The sequence below is a fragment of the Oncorhynchus mykiss genome, chromosome 11 (genome assembly GCF_057628025.1).
Source record: "Oncorhynchus mykiss isolate SJ-2025 chromosome 11, ASM5762802v1, whole genome shotgun sequence".
NCBI lineage: Eukaryota > Metazoa > Chordata > Actinopteri > Salmoniformes > Salmonidae > Oncorhynchus > Oncorhynchus mykiss.
In genome coordinates, this window is record NC_143032.1 from 63,964,411 (window position 1) to 63,986,730 (window position 22,320).

General features: G+C 45.1%; 3 protein-coding genes across 4 annotated transcripts in view; 2 read left to right on the plus strand and 1 right to left on the minus strand.

Annotated features, from left to right (window-relative positions):
* Positions 1-10,510, plus strand: part of LOC110536173 (ras GTPase-activating-like protein IQGAP2) — a 95,630-nt gene extending 85,120 nt beyond the window's left edge. For both annotated transcript variants that reach the window (XM_036936055.2, XM_036936056.2), the window contains exons 33-38: positions 3,862-3,949; positions 4,132-4,344; positions 4,439-4,599; positions 4,866-5,009; positions 6,065-6,173; positions 9,660-10,510. In XM_036936055.2, coding sequence (XP_036791950.2) covers positions 3,862-3,949; positions 4,132-4,344; positions 4,439-4,599; positions 4,866-5,009; positions 6,065-6,173; positions 9,660-9,773 — 829 coding nt within the window. In that variant the 3' untranslated portion in view covers positions 9,774-10,510. The remainder of the gene's footprint in view (positions 1-3,861; positions 3,950-4,131; positions 4,345-4,438; positions 4,600-4,865; positions 5,010-6,064; positions 6,174-9,659) is intronic.
* Positions 10,511-10,696: 186 nt separating this feature from the next.
* On the plus strand, positions 10,697-16,395 carry f2r (coagulation factor II thrombin receptor). The gene is made up of 2 exons (XM_021621780.3): positions 10,697-11,001; positions 11,741-16,395. Exons 1-2 carry the CDS (start codon positions 10,932-10,934, stop codon positions 12,925-12,927), a joined length of 1,257 nt encoding a protein of 418 aa, XP_021477455.2. The 5' UTR covers positions 10,697-10,931; the 3' UTR covers positions 12,928-16,395.
* Positions 16,288-20,664, minus strand: LOC110536176 (uncharacterized). The gene is made up of 6 exons (XM_021621781.3): positions 20,381-20,664; positions 19,447-19,589; positions 19,202-19,266; positions 18,545-18,655; positions 17,370-17,471; positions 16,288-16,810 (listed from the first exon to the last, which is right to left on the minus strand). The coding sequence occupies exons 1-6, from the start codon at positions 20,489-20,491 to the stop codon at positions 16,554-16,556; spliced, it is 789 nt and encodes a 262-aa protein (XP_021477456.2). The 5' UTR covers positions 20,492-20,664; the 3' UTR covers positions 16,288-16,553.
* Between the last annotated feature and the right edge of the window lie 1,656 nt (positions 20,665-22,320).

Below are 22,320 nucleotides of genomic sequence, written 5' to 3' on the forward strand. Positions count from 1 at the left end.
CATTTATCGAAATGTTGTCAATAAAGGTGGTAAGTATGAGCATATTCCGTGTGCCAGCCTTTCTGTGCTTTTCAAGTTTCATTAGCCCAGTACCTAGGGTGTGGTATGACCACAAACTTTTCTATAGACGTCCCAGTAGGTACATACATAAATAACCACAGTGGCTATCGCTCAGTGACAGCTCTGTGCTCTTTCCTGCTCCACTATCACTTCCTATCCTGCCAGGAAGAGGTTTAGTGGCCAGGGTTATCTTGCCCATGGACCTGCTCATTTTAGATAATGTATTATGTTTCTTTGAGGAAAAGGCTGTGTGTTTAAAATATGGTTTCTGTTCTGCTGATGTGACTGTGCTCATCATGTTTCCTGTGACATGAACACCAATCCAGCCAGTCACAACTGATCATGTGGTCAAGAAAAACTCCTGGCTCTACCTATGATACTATACATGGCAGCTCTGTTCTTCTGACCTACAGTAGTTGAGGTGAGAAGCCATGTTAGGGCTCTGTTGTGTCTCAGTCTTTCTGTGTGTCACTGTGGTCCTGGCCAGTGTCGGACCAACATGCACCGGGGCAGGAAATGGGAAGTGTGACTGAGTGGCGTCATGTCCTACTGCAGGGTCAGTGGAACAGTGACGCGTCTGTGTGTTAACACAGCTAAATGTTTCCTCTCCCCCAGAACCGAGAGAGGCCAGAACTCAACACACTGCCAATTATTTTCAAACCAAATCAACGAGACTTTGAAAAACAGCAGTCACTTACTGTAACAGCTAGCCAGTAAGAGGCCAATGTTTGAGCTACACTGTTTTGTTAAAATTACATTAATCCCACATATTGTACACAATCACCTAGTCAGTGCTAGGGTTGAAGGGCGGGAACCCGGTTACCGAGATTGTCTGGGATTTATTGCCCAAAACCACTCCATTTTCCCGGGATGAATAACTGCGGGAAACCGGTAAATTATAATAAATTATTTATATGAACAGCATGACATGATATGGAACTGTTAAATTTTATGCAATGTATACATTTGGCTTCTCTACATCCTCTGCATGATGAATCATCAACGCTTATCTATCCAAAATAGATTATCCTATTCTAGATTGACTATACCCCTATACAGTGCATTTTGAAAGTATTCAGACCCCTTCACTTTTTCCACATTCTGTTACATTACAGCCTTATTCTACAATGGATTAAGTTGTTTTTCCCCTCATCAATCTACACAATACCCCATAATGACAAAGCAAAAACAGGTTTTTAGAAATTTTTGCAAATGTATTAAAATAAAATAGTGAAATCACATTTACATAAGTATTCAGACCCTTAAACAGTACTTTGTTGAAGCACCTTTGGCAGCGATTACAGACTCGAGTCTTCTTGGGTATGACGCTACAAGCTTGGCACACCTGTAGGCCGCATGTGCTGCACCAGAATCGCATGTTGTCACCCTGCTTTATCATGGTTTAAACGATGTGTGTAATTCCAGTCCATATAATACAATATGGTAATACTGTTCACACTCAGGAAGATTAGCCTGCTGGAGCTAGTTGCATTTATTTACGCAGGAGAGTATTTAGCTTGCTACACAAAAGTAAAGTCTGCAAAAAAGAAAAGTCCTCTCACTGTCAATTGCGTTTATTTTCAACCTACTTAACATGTGTAAATATTTGTATGAACATAACAAGATTCACCAACTGAGTAACAGTCAGTATCTGGTGTGGCCACCAGCTGCATTAAGTACTGCAGTGCATCTCCTCCTCATGGACAGCACCAGATTTGCCAGTTCTTGCTGTGAGATGTTACCCCACTCTTCCACCAAGGCACCTGCAGGTTCCAGGACATTTCTGGGGGGAATGGCCCTAGCCCTCACCCTCCGATCCAACAAGTCCCAGATGTGCTCAATGGGATTGAGATCCGGGCTCTTCGCTGGCCATGGCAGAACACCGACATTCCTGTCTTGCAAGAAAACACGCACATACTGCTCGTTCAGCAGTATGGCTGGTGGCATTGTCATGCTGGCGGGTCATGTCAGGATGAGCCTGCAGGAAGGGTACCACATGAGGGAGGAGGATGTCTTCCCTGTAACACACAGCGTTGAGACTGAGCTTGTTGTCATTGCAGACAGTCTGAGGATGCTGTGATACACCGCCCCAGACCATGACAGACCCTCCACCTCCAAATCAATCCCGCTCCAGAGTACAGGCCTCCGTGTAACGTTCATTCCTTCGACGATAAACTTAAATCCGACCATCACCCCTGGTGAGACAAAACCGCGACTCGTCAGTGAAGAGCACTTTTTGCCAGTCCTGTCTGGTCCAGCGACGGTGGGTTTGTGCCCATAGGCGACGTTGTTGCCGGTGATGTCTGGTGAAGACCTTGTGCGTTCCTGGTGTAACTCAGGCAGTTGTTGTTGCCTTCCTGTACCTGTCAGTGTCTTAACTACCACTGTTAGTGTCTTAACTACCATTCCACAGGTGCATGTTCATTTATTGTTCATTGAACAAGCATGGAAAACAGTGTTTAAACCCTAATTATTTTTGAAAGACAGGGTCCTGAAAAAGGGACGTTTATTTTTTTGCTGAGTTTATATTGACACTCTTTCAAATGAGTGGATTTAGCTGTTTCAGCCACACACGTTGCAGACAGGTGTGTAAAATCGAGCACACAGCCATGCAAGCTCCATCGACAACCATTCGCAGTAGAATGGCCTTACTGAAGAGCTCCGTGACTTTCAACGTGGCACCGTCATAGGATGCCACCTTTCCAACAAATAAGTTTGTCAAATTTCTGCCCTGCTAGAGCTGCCCCGGTCAACTGTAAGTGGAAACGTCTAGGAGCACAACAGATCAGCAACAAAGTGATAAGACACAAGCTCACAGAACGGGACTGCTGGGTGCTGAAGCTCGAAGCGCGTAAAAATCATTTGTCCTCAGTGGCAACACTCTCCGAGTTCCACATGACCTCTGGAAGCAACGTCAGCAAAATAACTGTTTGTTGGGAGCTTCATGAAATGCGTTTCTGTGGCCGAGCAGCTGCACACAAGCCTAAGATCACCATGCGCAATGCCAAGTGTCGGCTGGCATGGTGTAAAGCTCGCTGCCATTGGACTCTGGAGCAGTGGAAACACATTCTCTGGAGGGATGAATCAGCATGGCATGCACAAAGCGAGGTCCATACAGAAATGGTTTGTCGAGATCGGTGTGGGAGAACTTGACTGGCCTGTACAGAGCCTTGACCTCAACCCAATCGAACACCTTTGGGATGAATTAGAACGCCGACTGCGAGCCAGGCCTAAAGCCCCCATATTAGTGCCGGACCTCACTAATGCTCTTGTGGCTGAATGCCGTGGGGACTTGCTTCCAATGTTCCAACGTCTAGTGGAAAGCCTTCCCTGAAAAGTGGAGGCTGTTATAGCAGCAATGGGGGGACCAACTCCATATTAATGGCAGTGATTTTGGAATGAGATGTTCAACAAGCATTATTTTGGTCATGTAATGTACATCTATGGGCCTCTATAGACCTATTTATATACTTTATAATGCTTTTGAATGACACGTCCAGTTTTGGTGGGAAATACCAGGTTACCCGGGAGAAAAGTGGCTTATTCTCAGGATGGAGCATTTGTAAAATACCTGTAAAATATTGAAACCTAGTCAGTGCCCTGGCCTGTACAGTATATTATCTGTGTATGGTAAGGTTTCATACGTAGTGCATCCCAAAACACATCCTATTCCTTATATAGTGTGCACTACTTTTGATCATGGCCTGGGGCTGTTGTCAAAAGTATTGCACTACATAGAGAATAGTGGATGTGATGCAACCTAGGTGATGTTTTCTCTTTCTCTCTGTCTGTCTCTGTCAGAACTAAGAAGCTGATAATGGATGTAATCAGGATCCAGCCAGGAGACACTCTCCCAGAGACCCTGGAGACCCCAGCCTCTGGCCTCCAGGTGACGGCATAATCATGACCCCCTAAACCAGCCCAGCACCCCACTCCTCAGATGCTTCTCTATTAAAGTGGTTTGATTTCCATGCTATGCCCTTTGTGCCATGCAGGAGTGGAAAAGAGCAGTCATGCTAACTTTCCTGTCTGTCTTTGTCTGTCTCTCTTCCTACTTGTGCTGTGGTCCAGGAGCGTGAGCATGCTAAGGTGGTGGAGCTGCGTGCAGTGCAGGACGCCCAGGCCCCAGAGGGGCTGAAGAGCAGCCAGGCAGTGCTGGAGGACAGACAGCTGCCTCTAGAGCAGAAGAAGAGGAAGATCCTCCGCAATCTCCGAACCCTGGAGCAGGCTGGCCTCGTCACCATTGGCAACAAGTACCAGGATCTCATCAACGACATCTCCAAGGTACACGAACGCGCACACACATACTGATGGCCTTCAGAGTTTGTTGCAGAATACCCATCTAACCAATCACGTCCCTTCTTTGTGTGCTTGACAGGACATTCGTTACCAGAGGCGTTACAGACAGAGGAGGAAGGCAGAGCTAGTGAAGCTCCAACAGACACTGAGTGCGCTCAACTCAAAGACAGCCTTCTATCAGGACCAGACCAACTACTATGACACTTACATCAGGACCTGCCTTGACAACCTCAACAGGAAGTGAGTGTCCCCTACAAAACAGACCCCTCGGCACTAACCATAAGTCTTAGTTAACCTAAAAACATACACTGTACAGGGCCTAGCAAGTCAACAAGGATCTCGGGTTACAGAGGAGGAATTGGTTTGGAATGGCGCCATATGGGCTAGTTTTGAATTACATTGTCATTGCTATTGTCATGATCAGAGCCTATGGTCCCATTCAAAACTTGATGTGTGCGTGAGTGACTTCCATGCATGTGTGACTTATCTGGTGTGTGTCCCCACAGGAACGCGCGGCGGTCCATCAAGCTGGACAGGAAGGTGGAGGAGAAGGGCAGTAAGAAGTGGAAGCATCAGTCTCTGAAGTACACGGCGGCCCGGCTGCATGAGAAGGGAGTGATCCTGGAGATAGAGGGGCTGCAAACCAACCAGTGAGTGAAACAGAGGGGAGGACAGCTGGTCCTAGTTAGCTTAGCATTGTGCTTGGACATCAGCTTCCCGGCGCCGGAGTCGTGTTCATTTGTACAAACCGTTTCAAAGCATAGCAAAATGTTTTACAATTGAAAATGTTTTGCAACATCAAATATTTTACAATGAACAGCCAGGGTTTTGTGATTTAAGAGGTAGTGTGGTTGAACTAATGTGAACATGGTATTGAATCCTGAGTGAGTTGGTACCATACCAGGTCTCGGGTATTGTGGTAGAAGTAGGTTATCCATATTTGACAAGGGGCTCTGCTCCAATACTTTCAGAAATGCATGAGTCTGTCATAGCTTTTACAAATCAGATCAGTGATTATTCCAAAGGAAGGGAGGACGAAAGGATGCATTGGTAAAGTATTGGGACGGGGCCAAGGCTCCAGGTCTTTGATGTGATGAGTGAGCTCTGTATGCTCTGTGTGTGACAGGGAGGAAGGAAAACCCTCATTAATAAGGGGCATTTTCCATAGACGCCCACCGTGTTCTGTCTATCTCTCGCTCTCTCTCGCTCTCTGTCTGTCTTTTGTGTTATCCCCACTCTCTCCTTCACTCTCTGTCCCTCTCCCTCCATCTCTCTGAATACTCACTCCCGTCCTTCTTGTTTTGGCCAGGCTGTTCCAGCTAGAGTGGCGCTGAGAGCCAAAGTCAGCTCCTGTGGCTCCTCACTGCACTCTGTGGGAGTTCCAGGCTAGGTCAAAGAGGAAACAGAGAGCTAGTATCTAGAAGACTCTTTAGAGCCATTTAAACACACTACACTTTGGCCCAATATCATCAATGCATTTCAGAAAATAAATAAGTACAAACAAAAAAAACGATTTCAAAGCATTCTATTTCTGGTCATAATATTTCTCACACTCAACATTTAAATGTTATTCCAAAACAAGTCTGTCTGACGTTGTGACCTACGGACAATAGCAGGACTAGAGTTGGTTATTGTCCAGTCTCTGTATCCTGTATTTTCATTTTGACTCATTCTTTTAATCCCATGTTTTTGTATTTTCTCTCAGGTTCAAAAATGTCATGTTTGACATCTCGCCCAGTGAGGAAGTTGGGGACTTCGAGGTGAAGGCCAAGTTTATGGGAGTTGAGATGGAAAAAGTCCAACTCCATTTCCAGGTAATGCTTTTCCCTGGAACTACGATGACGCATATTTGTCACTGACCGTCTGTTTCTGTCCCTGTATCTCAGTATGATAGTTGACTGTCTGTTGTCCCTGTCTGTCTATCTCGGTCCCTGTCTGTCTATCTCGGTCCCTGTCTGTCTATCTCGGTCCCTGTCTGTCTATCTCGGTCCCTGTCTGTCTATCTCGGTCCCTGTCTGTCTATCTCGGTCCCTGTCTGTCTATCTCGGTCCCTGTCTGTCTATCTCGGTCCCTGTCTGTCTATCTCGGTCCCTGTCTGTCTATCTCGGTCCCTGTCTGTCTATCTCGGTCCCTGTCTGTCTATCTCGGTCCCTGTCTGTCTATCTCGGTCCCTGTCTGTCTATCTCGGTCCCTGTCTGTCTATCTCGGTCCCTGTCTGTCTATCTCGGTCCCTGTCTGTCTATCTCGGTCCCTGTCTGTCTATCTCGGTCCCTGTCTGTCTATCTCGGTCCCTGTCTGTCTATCTCGGTCCCTGTCTGTCTATCTCGGTCCCTGTCTGTCTATCTCGGTCCCTGTCTGTCTATCTCGGTCCCTGTCTGTCTATCTCGGTCCCTGTCTGTCTATCTCGGTCCCTGTCTGTCTATCTCGGTCCCTGTCTGTCTATCTCGGTCCCTGTCTGTCTATCTCGGTCCCTGTCTGACTATCTCGGTCCCTGTCTGACTATCTCGGTCCCTGTCTGACTATCTCGGTCCCTGTCTGACTATCTCGGTCCCTGTCCCTGTCTGACTATCTCGGTCCCTGTCCCTGTCTGACTATCTCGGTCCCTGTCCCTGTCTGACTATCTCGGTCCCTGTCCCTGTCTGACTATCTCGGTCCCTGTCCCTGTCTGTCTCGGTCCCTGTCTGTCTCGGTCCCTGTCCCTGTCTGTCTCGGTCCCTGTCCCTGTCTGTCTCGGTCCCTGTCCCTGTCTGTCTCGGTCCCTGTCCCTGTCTGTCTCGGTCCCTGTCCCTGTCTGTCTCGGTCCCGGTCCCTGTCTGTCTCGGTCCCGGTCCCGACTCGGTCCCGGTCTGTCTCTCTCTCTCTGTCTCGGTCCCTGTCTCTCTGTCTCGGTCTCTCTCTGTCTCGGTCCCTGTCTGTCTATCTCTCTCTGTCTCGGTCCCTGTCTGTCTATCTCTCTCTGTCTCGGTCCCTGTCTGTCTATCTCTCTCTGTCTCGGTCCCTGTCTGTCTATCTCTCTCTGTCTCGGTCCCTGTCTGTCTATCTCTCTCTGTCTCGGTCCCTGTCTGTCTATCTCTCTCTGTCTCGGTCCCTGTCTGTCTATCTCTCTCTGTCTCGGTCCCTGTCTGTCTATCTCTCTCTGTCTCGGTCCCTGTCTGTCTATCTCTCTCTGTCTCGGTCCCTGTCTGTCTATCTCTCTCTGTTTCGGTCCCTGTCTGTTTGTCTCGGTCCCTGTCTGTCTGTCTCGGTCCCTGTCTGTCTGTCTCGGTCCCTGTCTGTCTGTCTCGGTCCCTGTCTGTCTGTCTCGGTCCCTGTCTGTCTGTCTCGGTCCCTGTCTGTCTGTCTCGGTCCCTGTCTGTCTGTCTCGGTCCCTGTCTGTCTGTCTCGGTCCCTGTCTGTCTATCTCTCTCTGTCTCTGTCTCAGTCCCTGTCTGTCTCTCTCTCTCTGTTTCGGTCCCTGTCTGTCTGTCTCGGTCCCTGTCTGTCTGTCTGTCTCGGTCCCTGTCTGTCTGTCTGTCTCGGTCCCTGTCTGTCTGTCTGTCTGTCTCGGTCCCTGTCTGTCTATCTCTCTCTGTTTCGGTCCCTGTCTGTCTATCTCTCTCTGTTTCGGTCCCTGTCTGTCTATCTCGGTCCCGGTCCCTGTCTGTCTATCTCGGTCCCGGTCCCTGTCTGTCTATCTCGGTCCCTGTCTGTCTCTATCTGTTTCGGTCCCTGTCTATCTCTCTCTGTTTCGGTCCCTGTCTATCTCTCTCTGTTTCGGTCCCTGTCTATCTCTCTCTGTTTCGGTCTCTGTATCTCTCTCTGTTTCGGTCCCTGTCTATCTCTCTCTGTTTCGGTCCCTGTCTATCTCTCTCTGTTTCGGTCCCTGTCTATCTCTATCTGTTTCGGTCCCTGTCTATCTCTCTCTGTTTCGGTCCCTGTCTATCTCTCTCTGTTTCGGTCCCTGTCTATCTCTCTCTGTTTCGGTGCCTGTATCTCTCTCTGTTTCGGTCCCTGTCTATCTCTCTCTGTTTCGGTCCCTGTATCTCTCTCTGTTTCGGTCCCTGTCTATCTCTCTCTGTTTCGGTCCCTGTCTATCTCTCTCTGTTTCGGTCCCTGTCTATCTCTATCTGTTTTGGTCCCTGTCTATCTCTCTCTGTTTTGGTCCCTGTCTATCTCTCTCTGTTTCGGTCCCTGTCTATCTCTCTCTGTTTCGGTCCCTGTCTATCTCTCTCTGTTTCGGTCCCTGTCTATCTCTCTCTGTTTCGGTCCCTGTCTATCTCTCTCTGTTTCGGTCCCTGTCTATCTCTCTCTGTTTCGGTCCCTGTCTATCTCTCTCTGTTTCGGTCCCTGTCTATCTCTCTCTGTTTCGGTCCCTGTCTATCTCTCTCTGTTTCGGTCCCTGTCTATCTCTCTCTGTTTCGGTCCCTGTCTATCTCTCTCTGTTTCGGTCCCTGTCTATCTCTCTCTGTTTCGGTCCCTGTCTATCTCTCTCTGTTTCGGTCCCTGTCTATCTCTCTCTGTTTCGGTCCCTGTCTGTCTATCTCTCTCTGTTTCTGTCACTGTCTGTCTATCTCTCTCTGTTTCTGTCACTGTCTGTCTATCTCTCTCTGTTTCTGTCACTGTCTGTCTATCTCTCTCTGTTTCTGTCACTGTCTGTCTATCTCTCTCTGTTTCTGTCACTGTCTGTCTATCTCGGTCCCTGTCACTGTCTGTCTATCTCGGTCCCTGTCCCTGTCTGTCTATCTCGGTCCCTGTCCCTGTCTGTCTATCTCGGTCCCTGTCCCTGTCTGTCTATCTCGGTCCCTGTCCCTGTCTGTCTATCTCGGTCCCTGTCCCTGTCTGTCTATCTCGGTCCCTGTCCCTGTCTGTCTATCTCGGTCCCTGTCCCTGTCTGTCTATCTCGGTCCCTGTCCCTGTCTGTCTATCTCGGTCCCTGTCCCTGTCTGTCTATCTCGGTCCCTGTCCCTGTCTGTCTATCTCGGTCCCTGTCCCTGTCTGTCTATCTCGGTCCCTGTCCCTGTCTGTCTATCTCGGTCCCTGTCTGTCTATCTCGGTCCCTGTCCGTCTATCTCGGTCCCTGTCCGTCTATCTCGGTCCCTGTCCGTCTATCTCGGTCCCTGTCCCTGTCCGTCTATCTCGGTCCCTGTCCCTGTCCGTCTATCTCGGTCCCTGTCCCTGTCCGTCTATCTCGGTCCCTGTCCGTCTATCTCGGTCCCTGTCCCTGTCCGTCTATCTCGGTCCCTGTCCGTCTATCTCGGTCCCTGTCCGTCTATCTCGGTCCCTGTCCCTGTCTGACTTTCTCTGTTTCTGTCCCTGTCTAGGACCTGCTCCAACTTCAGTACGACGGAGTGGCAGTGATGAAGATGTTTGACAAGGCCAAAGTCAATGTCAACCTGCTCATCTTCCTCCTCAACAAGAAGTTCTATGGAAAATAAACCAAATATAGAGGAAGGGTAAAGATATGGAGGAGGACATGGGTGTGAAAGGATTGTATACCTTCTGACAAAGCATTGTTTGTTAAAGGAGCCATTGGGATAGGAAGTTTGAATGGTCCGTAACGTGTTATGTATGTCTGACTGAATATGATTTGGTTTCAATTTATAGCATGTCTATCCTCAGGCTCACATACACACATCCTCAGGCTGGTGAGCCACAAACACACACAAAGGGTTGTTGGTTTTATTTGATGCAGTTTTGATTGATCTTGTATTGTCATGTTATATCTGGTTCATTATTTAGTTTATGTTCAGTTTTCCACAGGGAGATTGTACATGGAATATATTTTTTTAAGGTATATTGTAATGAAATCTACATTTTATATGTAGAAATTCTATAAAGACAACACTGTTATTGTCACTGAAAAATAAAGTATGTTTGCAACAAGATGTGTACAATGCACTACTGCCTAATAGTCAGAATGGGAGTTTAGACAGTAGTACAATTCCTGTCCAGCTATATACAGTAGCCAGCATGGATTGTCTGGAAGTGGTTAATAATCAGTGTTTTTTAAATCCACATACAGTACATTGGGAAGCTGTGCATCTTTTAAAGTCTATTCATGAACATGTATTTCTAGAGTTTCGCTGCTTTTTACACATAATGTACCGTCCAGTATACATTTAAATAATTTCTAATGTTTTAAAGAGTTTAATAAAAATACAAATATATATATTATTTGCTTGGTCTTTGTTTTAAAGACGAATACACTCTGACCTATATGAAATGTTGATGTTTAAAGGGATATTGCTTGATTGATCAAAGAAAGAATGGAGCATTAATCGTTTTTATGTGTCACCCCAAGATGAAAAATATGCCCTGGTCCAAGATGGTTGTATACGTGACTGAATAGACACGTTTTAATTCCTGTCTGTATTAATGAATCACTCGAGAGTAGGCGAGGCTTTTTACGACCTCTGTTGATAGAGTCAGACTTTTCAAAACCAATGTGTCTTTTGGTGCTACGCGCTGACTGTTCGAAGGCTTACGGCAGTTTCCCTAACACAAAAAAATAGTTTTGAGATGTTTTCTTTGTCTTAAGTTTAATGAAACGTTTGCCTGCGAAATCAATTTAGGATAAGAGTGAATTTACAGTCATGGTTTATTGGATTGTTGCGACGTTGGTCCTTTTTGCTCTCCAAACTTCAGCATATGTGCCACACAATGGTAAGTCAAATGGCTTGGTGCTTTTTCTGTCTTTATTTTCATAGATCAGTTAAAACATTGAAATTATTATTATGTTTTACATTATGAGGAGATATTGACCCTTCTGCTCTTTAGCAGTTTTACGAAGCACTTTGTGTTTTGAAATGTGCCCACTTGCATTGTTCATTGTCGAGGGTAAAAATGTTTTTTTAAAGATGAACAAAAACAGCAGTTTCAGTGGCGAACATTTATTTTTAACCGCCATAAAAATGTTTATGAAAATTAAGATGGAAACTTAACGGGATTTGAAGACAATTGCGATGGAACACATACGTATAGCTCAACATGAAAAGCTCTTTCAAACTTTGTGCACAATTTAGACAAATGTGTTAGTATATTCAACATATTTACCCCCTGACTCAAACTGCCACTTGTAGGCTAAATCCAGGGGTTTTCCAATGCCGTTTTTTTCACGCAGAAAGGGCGCATGGAAAGATGTGAAAATGAATTATGACACACCTTTTGTGTTCAGCATGTTAATTATCCTCGACCCTGGTAGGACAGCATGCAGAGTAGACTATATTTACACTCGATTGTCTTTGCTGTGGCATGTTCGCTATAGGAGCGCCACTTTACATGTTTACAGTGAGAGGTGTGCACACCTTGCGGTTATGCTATATCTCACCGTTCATTAGGCACTTTATAATGAAGAGCACATACTGTTATTTGTTACTCAGCTCCTGTTGTCTGTCTCTCTCAGACTCCAGACTCAACCTGAGGACGTTTGCAGGGATCTTCCTGTCGGTGACTGATGAGCCCATCGACTACATAGGGCTGGATGTACAGGAGGGTAGTGGCTCAGGGATGGGCCAGGAGCCAGTGAAGAAGCAGGAGCATGGCCATCACGGCCCTCGTCGCTCCACCAAGATTGTCATCTCTGAGGAGGCCCGCAGCTTCCTCCAGGGTCGCCTAGCAACGGCCTTCGTCCCCACAGTCTACACCCTGGTCTTCATTATCAGCGTCCCCCTCAACCTGATTGCCGTGGTGATGTTTGTGCGTCGTATCCGTCCGAGGAAGCCGGCGGTGATCTACATGCTGAACCTGGCCAGTGCCGACCTCCTCTTCGCCCTGCTGCTCCCTTTCAGGATCTCATACCATTTCCACGGCAACAACTGGGTTTATGGCCCCTTCATGTGTCGCCTGGTGACAGCAGCCTTCTACTGCAACATGTATTGCTCTGTCCTGCTCATGATGTGCATCAGCATCGACCGCTTCCTGGCTGTGGTCTACCCCATGGACTCTCTAACGTGGCGTAGTCCACAGACGGCCGCCGTGGTCTGTGGCGCCATGTGGCTGTTGGCCTTGGGAGGAGTGACCCCCCTCCTGCTCTCCAGACAGACCATCCACCTCCCGGATGTGGGCATCACTACCTGCCACGACGTGCAGGATGTAGACAAGCTGCGTGCCTACTACCTCTACTTCTTCCCCATTTACTCCTCCATCTTCTTCTTCATCCCTCTGGTGTTCACAGCTGTGTGCTACGTCCGTATTGTGCAGGCCCTGGCCGCAGCCAACGTGGAGAACCGCTCCAGGAAGTCTCGTGCGGTGGTGATGGCGGTGACAGTGCTGGTGGTGTTTGTGGCCTGCTTCACCCCCACCAATGTCATCCTCCTGGTGCACTACCTCAAGCTGGCCCACGGACGCAGTGACAGCTCCTACCAGGCCTACCTGCTCTCCATGTGTGTGGGCAGCATTAGCTGCTGCCTGGACCCGCTCATCTACTACTTTGGTTCGTCCCAGTGCCAGAGACAGGTGGCAGCTCTGCTGGGCTGCAGACAGGCTGGGCCAGGAGCAGAGCTAAGCTCTCAGACAGGCAGTACCAGGACCAGCAGACTGGAGAGCATTCAGAGCACTGTGGGCAGTCATTACAGGAAGCTCATGGCCTGACGCCTTGGGACTGCGAATTCAAACAGACTCTAGGGCTGCATCTCGATAGTCTAGAGCAGGGCTTCTTAAACTATGTGTCGTAACCCAAAGTGGGCCCTGGGCATGTGAGAGGTAGGTCGCTAGTCATGATCTGCATCTATAATCACTCGGGCTGTCAAACTAAAACATTTCATAGAGTTCATCGCAGAATTTGGTGTGATTAATTGTGATAAATCGCAAATTCTGAATGATCTAAAATTGAGCTGTAATTTACCATTGCTTTTAATACAAAAAGCATTACAAGAATATTGACAACTTGATTTTGTCCAAAGTAACGTTAAGCAAAATCCATTAAATTGATAAAGCCCACTATCTTTAACCTCAATGTCAACTTGTTTTGACATTGCATTGTTGTTTTTAGCAGTAAAGATTATGTATTTTGGTTGCCTGACGACTCAAAACTGAATTATTCCGCTGCTCTATGTTCAACTACATACTTCAGTCAGACTGCCATCGTTGAAGTCGTTTGTGGTGACGTCAAAATGAGGGGTGTTGTACAAAATAAAGTCATCAGTTCGTCTCTAACCAATCAGAGTATCAAAGCCAATGACAAATTTTCTACATGCCGCTAATTCCCACGTGTTCTTGCTCTGGCCCAACGTAACTGATTAACTCTGACAGCCCTAGTAATCACACACTATTTCTTCTTCATGTGGGTCTTTGGAGGATGATTTGGGTCACTAGAGGACGGTCAATTTCTCATTTGGGTCTCGAGCTGAAAAGGTTTAAGAACCCCTGGTCTAGGATGTCTTTGTCTCCTCCCTCATCTATTTCCCTTCATCTGCACTGATTTAAAATGTTATATAGATGAAGGCAACATATGGATGCCTGCCAGGCATTTTCGCTCACCTGTCCAGTACCCTTTAGAACAATGCAGATGAAAGTAAGGAGACAAGGAGAGGACTCCACATAAGAGTATTGAGATGCAGCCACTGTTTACCCACCTTGTCAAGTGAGGGAGCTTGAATTTATTGCACTTCTCTTTTTGATTGTCTTAATTGTTTTTTCATAGTTTGCGTTAAGTCAAGAGCCATATTTTAATGCCAGTCTACTGATATTTACACGTCTATAAATGCTTTGTTACTGCAGATACTGTATATTGAGTAATGCTTAAGGCAAAATTCTGGAAACATTCAATAAATTCCCAGGTTTTCCAGAAATCCTGGTTGGAGGGATCCGGGAATCCTCCAACTAGGATTTTGGGAAAACCATAGAATTTATTGAATGTTCACGTAATTTTGTAACCTTAGTAAATAATACACTCTATACATATACAGTGTGTTGGGAAAGTAATCAGACCCCTTGACTTTTTCCATATTTTGTTATGTTACAGAATGATTCTAAAATTGATTTTCCTCATCAATCTACACCCAATACCCCACAATGACAAAGCAAAAACAGGTTTTTCTATTTTGTTTTTGTAAATTTATAAAAAATTAAAAACATACCTTATTTACATATTCAGACCATTTGCTATTTTACTTGAAATTGAGCTCAGTTGCATCCTGTTTCCATTGAGTATCCTTGAAGTTTCTACAACTTGATTGGAGTCCAACTGTGGTAAATTGAATTGATTGGACATGATTTGGAAAGACACACACCTGTCTATATAAGGTCACACAGTTGACAGTGCATGTCAGAGAAAGAAAACAAGCCATGATGTTGAGGAAATTGTCTGTAGAGTGCAGAGACGGGATTGTCACGAGGCACCGATCTGGGGAAGAGTACCAAAACATTTCTGAGGTAATGAAGTTCCCCAAGAACACAGTGGCCTCCATAGTTCTTAAATGGAAGAAGTTTGGAACCACCAAAACTCTTCCTAGAGCTGGTCGCCTGGCCAAACTGAGCAATCGGGGGAGAAGGACCCCGATGCAGCACTCCACCAATCAGGCCTTTATGGTAGAGTGGCCAGATGGAAGCACTCCTCAGTAAAAGGCACATGACAGCCCACTTGGAGTTTGACAAAAGGCACCTCAAGGACCATGAGGAACAAGATTCTCTGGTCTGATGAAACCAAGATTGAACTCTTTGGCCTGAATGCCAAGCGTCATGTCTGGAGGAAACCTGGCATCATCCCAACGGTGAAGCATGGGGTGGGAGCATCATGCTGTGGGGATGTTCTTCAGCGGCAGGGACTGGGAGACTTGTGAGGATCGAGGGAAAGATGAACAGAGCAAAGTACAGAGATTTCCTTGATTAAAACCTGCTCCAGAGAGCTCAGGACCTCAGACTGGGGAGAAGGTTCATCTTACAACAGGACAACGACCCTGAACACACAGCCAAGACAACGCAGGATTGGCTTCGGGACATGTCTCTGAATGTTCTTGAGTGAACCAGCCAGAGCCCGGACTTGAACCAGATCGAACGTCTCTGGAGAGACCTGAAAATAGCTCCCCATCCAACCTGACATAGCTTGAGAGGATCTGCAGAGAAGAATGGGAGAAACTCCCCAAATACAGGTGTGCAAAGCTTGTAGCGTCATACCCAAGAAGACTTGAGGCTGTAATCGCTGCCAAAGGTGCTTCAACAAAGTACAGACTAAAAGGGTCAGAATACTTATGTATTTAGTTCATGACAATGTACAGGTAACACATGAGTAAATGAGGGATATAAAGTATATTGAAGCAGGTGCTTCCACACAGGTGTGGTTCCTGAGTTAAGTAAGCAATTAATATCCCTTCATGCTTAGCGTCATATATATATAAAATATTGGGCATACCATTATTTTGGCTACCATGGCTATGCCCCCATCCAGAGCACGAGTGGTCACTGAATGGTTTGATGAGCATGAAAATGATCTAAACCATATGCCTTTGCGGCCTCAGTCACCAGATCTCAACCCAATTGAACACTTAAGGGAGATTCTGGAGTGGTGCCTGAGAGTGTTTTCCACCACCATCAACAAAGCCCAAATTATGGAATTTTCTCATGGAAGAATGGTGTCACATTCCTCCAATCGAGATCCAGACAGTTGTAGAATCTATGCCAAGGTGTATTGAAGCTGTTCTGGCTCTTGGTGCCCGATGCCCTGTTAAGACACTTAATGTTGCTGTTTCCTTTGTTTTGGCAGTTACCTGTATATTACTACATGCTCTATATAAACGTTTAAGAAATAGTCCATATTGTCATGCAGTGTCTCAAAACCACAGTATTAACATGAATAGTTTACATTGGCTGTCTACACATTTCAAGTTAAGTATGAAAGTAGTTGGCGGTTGTCTGATTTCTTAACTCCTCACTAACCTACAGGAAGTTTTACATTGTATAACCAATGTTACATTTTATTCAGATCTTATTACTTCAATGGAATTAGTTACAAAATGAGTTTGAATGTCTTTATTTAAATGTCTGTTTGGACAGTTATATTGAACTGGTATCACTGTAACTATCAAAGAAACAGTAAAGACATGAAAACATTCACTTTAAAAACGTTTTTTATCATTACATGGTCATATCACTCTCCCTGTGTATGTAAGACATGATTTAGAGACGCATGAAAGTACATGTCATATTTGGTTAGATAGTTCTGGGATCAAAGTTCCACTAAAGAGATGTTGGGCACAATAGTGAGGATCTGGTTGTTTTGCTCAAGCCATAGTCTTCTCTTCCTCTGTAGTCGGATTCTTCCCTGTAGTCTTCTCTTCCTCTGTAGTCGGATTCTTCTCCATAGTCTTCTCTTCCTCTGTAGTCGGGTTCTTCTCAGTAGTCTTCTCTTCCTCTGTAGTCAGCTTCTCCTCCATAGTCGCCTCCTCCACCATCGTCTTCTCTTCCTCTGTAGTCTGCTTCTCTTCCATAGTATCCTCATCCACCACCTTCTCCTTCTGGTTGTCATCGGGGCACAGCTCTGAAATAAGGAGGATGTAAAGATTAGATACAAACAGAGAGATTTGTGTTGCATGACTACTACCCCTCAGTGTCACAGAGGAAGTTTGTTTCATTGCCATTTCCTGACTAAATTGCATATCCTCTAGAATTCAGGCCATACTTGCTCTCAGCTGTGCGTCTTTACCACAGGAAAACGAGGATGCTTTATGTGTAGATAACAAAAAGGACATAGCATTTTTATTATGCTTGTAATGTCTCCCCCTTGTGGTTTTGCATGGTTATGACACACCGTAGTTCACCTGTGGTGGGCCAATGATAATGGCCATTGGTCTTTGCAGTAATTTCAACTTTCAACGAAAACAAGTTGAGCCTGTATATTGCTATGGAACTAGACCCTGACCATGGAATGGCCATCATTTTCCTCTGTCTGCTCAAGATAGAGTAAGAGCGGTAATTGTGACTGCTCATATGATTCAATTCCCCTCAAACACAGTGACAATTTGGATCGGCTTAACCTTTTATTGATTTTTCAGCATCTATTACAGATAAAAAGATGAGGAGCGAAGAGAATCGCTGACCTGTTTCTCCATCATAGGTGTGGTGTGTCTCTGGGAAGTTCAGGCACTCTGCCTGGTTCTTATAGGTGTCCAGGTATGTGGGATCCATTTTCCCTGACCTTGCTGAAAGAGAGGAGGGAGGGAGGCTGGTAAGCTGTCCAAACAGAAACTTGCTTGTGAACTCTTTTAGGGCTAGTAACAGACAACAAAAGGCTCATCTTCCATTGTCTTTCAAAACAATGCATTGAACTCGCTGGTTACTGAAATAGTGACCCCTTTGACAGAAAGACACTGTTTCAACACCTTATCGATGTAGGGTCAACTTTCACAATGCCCTATCTGGAGTACAGCCTGCAGTTTTGAGAATGACACAAATATTAATTTTCACAAAGTTTGCTGCCTCAGTGTCTTTAGATATTTTTGTCAGATGTTACTATGGAATACTGAAGTATAATTATAAACATTTCATAAGTGTCAAAGGCTTTTATTGACAATTACATGAAGTTGATGCAAAGAGTCAATATTTGCAGTGTTGACCCTTCTTTTTCAAGACCTCTGCAACACGCCCTGGCATGCTGTCAATTAACCTCTGGGCCACATCCTGACCGATGGCAGTCCATTCTTGCATAATCAATGCTTGGAGTTTGTCAGAATTTGTGGGTTTTTGTTTGTCCACCTGCCTCTTGAGGATTGACCACAAGTTCTCAATGGGATTAAGGTCTGGGGAGTTTCTTGGCCATGGACCCAAAATATCGATGTTATAACAAGAGAATCACTGACATGTCAGCTGATCCTTTTGTGGCAGGGCTGAAATGCAGTGGAAATGTTTTTTGGTATTCAGTTAATTTGCATGGCAAAGAGGGACTTTGCAATTCATCTGATCCCTCTTCATAACATTCTGGAGTATATGCAAATTGCCATCATACAAACTGAGGCAGCAGACTTTGTGAAAATGAATCTTTGTTTCATTATCAAAACTTTTGGCCACAACTGTACACTGCTACTATTTATCAACATCAATGAGTGGTGCCCGCTTGGGGCTAGCTTCGTCCCAGATCTGTATGTGCTTAAACAAAGTCATACATTTTGGTCATGACACTGAACCAACACTGCAGTTAGGAGTCGGTTAAAGCACATCCAGATGGGTCCAGACTAGTTTGGGAGTGGACTCAAATTGATTGTTTGAGTGGACTTACTAAACAGGAGTAGGTATCTGCCAGTGATGTCTCCATTACGAGAGGTGTCTGACCATAGCAGGCAGTCAGGGTAGGTCTCCAGGTACTGACCTTTGTGTTCAGACAAATAAACTGTGGATCCACAAAATGATCCATTATGATTAGGACATTTGGTAACACCTTTTTCAGCTAATACTTCCAAAAATTCAATAAAATCTTATACCAAATGTCAGGTTTCGTTTTGGTGCTTGTTTTAGTCATTACCAAATAAACTACTATATAATTATTAGATAATTATAATGTTGCAACATTTTTACCATGCCATTTCCAAGTACCTGAAAAATATCTAACTAAAATAAAGTGTAACATTATTTTATTCTTTGAATCTTTACAGGCTTATCATCATGACATAAAGTGAAGACATAGCATGGTATAATGATAAGGCACAATGTACGTAATAAATAGGCAAGTGGATAAAGTCCCTATTATTGAGCAGCTAAATGATTTCATCATTAAGATGTAGAGCACTAGCCTGGTTGCCAAATCTGTGTCTGTTTCTGCTTCAGTCAACTCGCTCCTTTGTTGATGTCCTATTTGGCATAACGTCAGAGGAGGGTGTTGACTAAAGCACTGACAGACAGATCTGGCGAGCAGGCTAGTAGAGCACGGGTCACTTACTGTGAACTGTGGAGGTGGTGCCGGAGATGGTAGCATTTGTTGCACCGACAAGGCATTTGCCATCACTGATAGATATTTAGGAAAACTTGTTAGCATAAAGTAGGTGCCAACCTGAGACATTCTCTTTGCTTTCCGAGAAAGGTGAAATTAAATGTCTACCATTGCAGATACTTTCCTAATATTTTTTAACGCCCAATGACATTCGTTACAGTCCACATTCATATCCACAACCTAACCAGACTTACATGCGATCTCCCCAACGTAGTGTGACTACTTGATGGTCAGATGTAGCCGACAGGTCAATCCAGGAACTTTTCAGAGTCCCCAAAGCTTTTTGGAAGACTGAATGATCCGCAGACCCCATCACATACACCCATTTGCCATAGATCTACCAGTCACAGACAAGGAAAAACCCATGAGTTTCAAACCATCTTCATTGCAGTATCCTTAACCTAACTTGGACCATTTGAAGTTGAAAAAAACAACAAAAGGTACACTCTTAGAATAAAGGGTTCTTCTGGTGTCCCCATAGGAGAACCCTTTTGGTTACATGTAGAACCCTCTATGGAAAGGGTTCAACAGGTAACCAAAAAGGGTTCTTCAAATGGTTCTCCTATGGGGACAGCCGAAGAACTCTAAGGTTCTAGATGGCAAATTTTTTTTCTAAGTGTAGAGTAGTACAGATGTATGATCTTAATTTGATCACTCTTTTGTTGCTGAGAATATTCCTACACTGCAGGAAATGCAAATGAGCTTTGCGATTTACATAAATTAACTGAAAACCCGCACTAACACACAGTTATATTAACAGTATTGCACTTTTCATGTAGGCTACTTTTGGCCAGCTAATAGCCGAACCACTGATCAAGCAATATTATGGACTAGATGTTCTAATCCTTTTGCTGCAGGATTTTCTTGCTATGACAATACTGGCAAAATTAAGATCCTAAATCTGTATGTATACTGCACAGCGTCTGTCACTGTCCCAAAATAAATAATCACACGTTCATTTGCCACAAATATCTCTTATTTGTCAAATAAATGGCTGTGTCTCAAAATGACACCTTCCCCAGAGTGTTTGGCTCTGGCCAAAGTAGGTTGTCTGGATAGGGAGTAGTGTCATCTGCGACGTAGTCATTAAGTCTAAAGATCATGTTTAGTACTATGATCACAACTTACCTCAGTATGGTCCTCCAGTACCAGGGGTTTGACCAGTTCTTTACAGAGCGGTGCAGATGCAGCATTCAGAGAAGCTAGAGCTAGGAGAGATACGACTAGCTGGACAGACATAGTGAAAGATGAGAGAGCTGGAGCAGAGACACGTGAGACGATAGTACAGTACAGCCAGGGCAGGACACCTCTACTTCTGGAGCATGTGCTTCACAGAGGCTTAGACAAAACACTGTTGCATAAGGGGCTATGTGGAGGAGGAAGAGGAGGGGAGGTTTTCAACAGGCTTGAATGCTTGAATGGATAAGTGAAGGCCTAAATCAGCATTCATATCCAGACTTTTCTTATATAACTCTGAATGGTTGTCCCCTCCCTGACTGAATGGACACCATCAGCTGGGGACCAGAACACTAAATAGAGACTGTATGGGAATACTGCCCTTGAATTCATTCAAACAGACAGCGTGGAAACCAGCTAAATGATGACGACCACAGTCTGGTGAGGTAGCTTTTTACAACAAGTTAAATAAGTAATTCAATGATCAATAGGGTGGAGAGTGTCTGGATTGGTATAGAACTACTGTAAAACAATGTTGCAGGATGAAGAGGGAGGAAGCCCTTGGTTTGGTGTATGTGCACATGGATTTATTTGCACATGAGGCCTACACTTTCTCATGGGTCACCTGGCAACCAACTGCCTTGGTCCCAAAACAAAATAGCTTTTCTTTGGACTGTTTTGTTGTGCCCTTTTGTCTCATTTGGCATAAAGATGTAACAATGTGCTGACCCTTAGGAACCAATAAATTAATTCAGGGTGAGGGCTACATGGAAGCTGAAACAGGTAGCAATTGAAATAGATTGTAATGAAAGATGCCCCAGATGATGTGTCTGAAATAGCCAAATCCACTCATTTGGAGAGGCATCAACATACTTTTGTATATATAGTGTATATATTTATACTCCGGACATTGCTCGTCCTAATATTTCTTAATTCCAATCTTTTACTTTTAGATTTTTTTTCAAATCAAATTGTATTTGTCACATGCGCCAAATATAACAGGTAGACTGTAAAGTGAAATGCTTACTTACAAGCCCCTAACCAACAATGCAGTTTAAAAAATATGAATAAGAAATAAAAGTAACAAGTAGTTAAAGAGCAGCAGTAAAAAACCAATAGCGAGACTATACACAGGGGGTACCGGTATAGAGTCAATGTGTGGGGGCACCGGTTAGTCGAGGTAATTGAGGTAATATGTACATGTAGGTAGAGTTATTAAAATGACTATGCATAGATAATAACAGAGAGCAGTGGCGTAAAAGAGGGGGGGGCAATGCAAATAGTCTGGGTAGCCATTTGATTAGGTGTTCAGGAGTCTTTTGGCTTGGGGGTAGAAGCTGTTTAGAAGCCTCTTGGACCTAGACTTGGCGCTCAGGTACAGCTTGCCGTGCGATAGCAAAGAGAACAGTCTTTGACTAGGGTGGCTAGAGTCTTTGACAATTTTTAGTGCCTTTCTCTGACACCGCCTGATATAGAGGTCCTGGATGGCAGGACGCTTGGCCCCAGTGATGTTCTTGGCTGTACGCACTACCCTCTGTAGTGCCTTGTGGTCGGAGGCCAAGCAGTTGCAATACCAGGCAGTGAGGCAACCCGTCAGGATGCTCTCGATGGTGCAGCTGTAAAACCTTTTGAGGATCTGAGGACCCATGCCAAATCTTTTCAGTCTCCTGAGGGGGAATAGGTTGTGCTCTTTTCACGACTGTCTTGGTGTGCTTGGACCATGTTAGTTTATTGGTGATGTGAACATCAAGGAACTTGAAGCTCTAAACCTGCTCCACCACAGCCCCGTCGATGACAATGGGGGCGTGCTCAGTCCTCCTTTTCCTGTAGTCCACAATCATCTCCTTGGTCTTGATCACGTTGAGGGAGAGGTTGTTGTCCTGGCACCACAT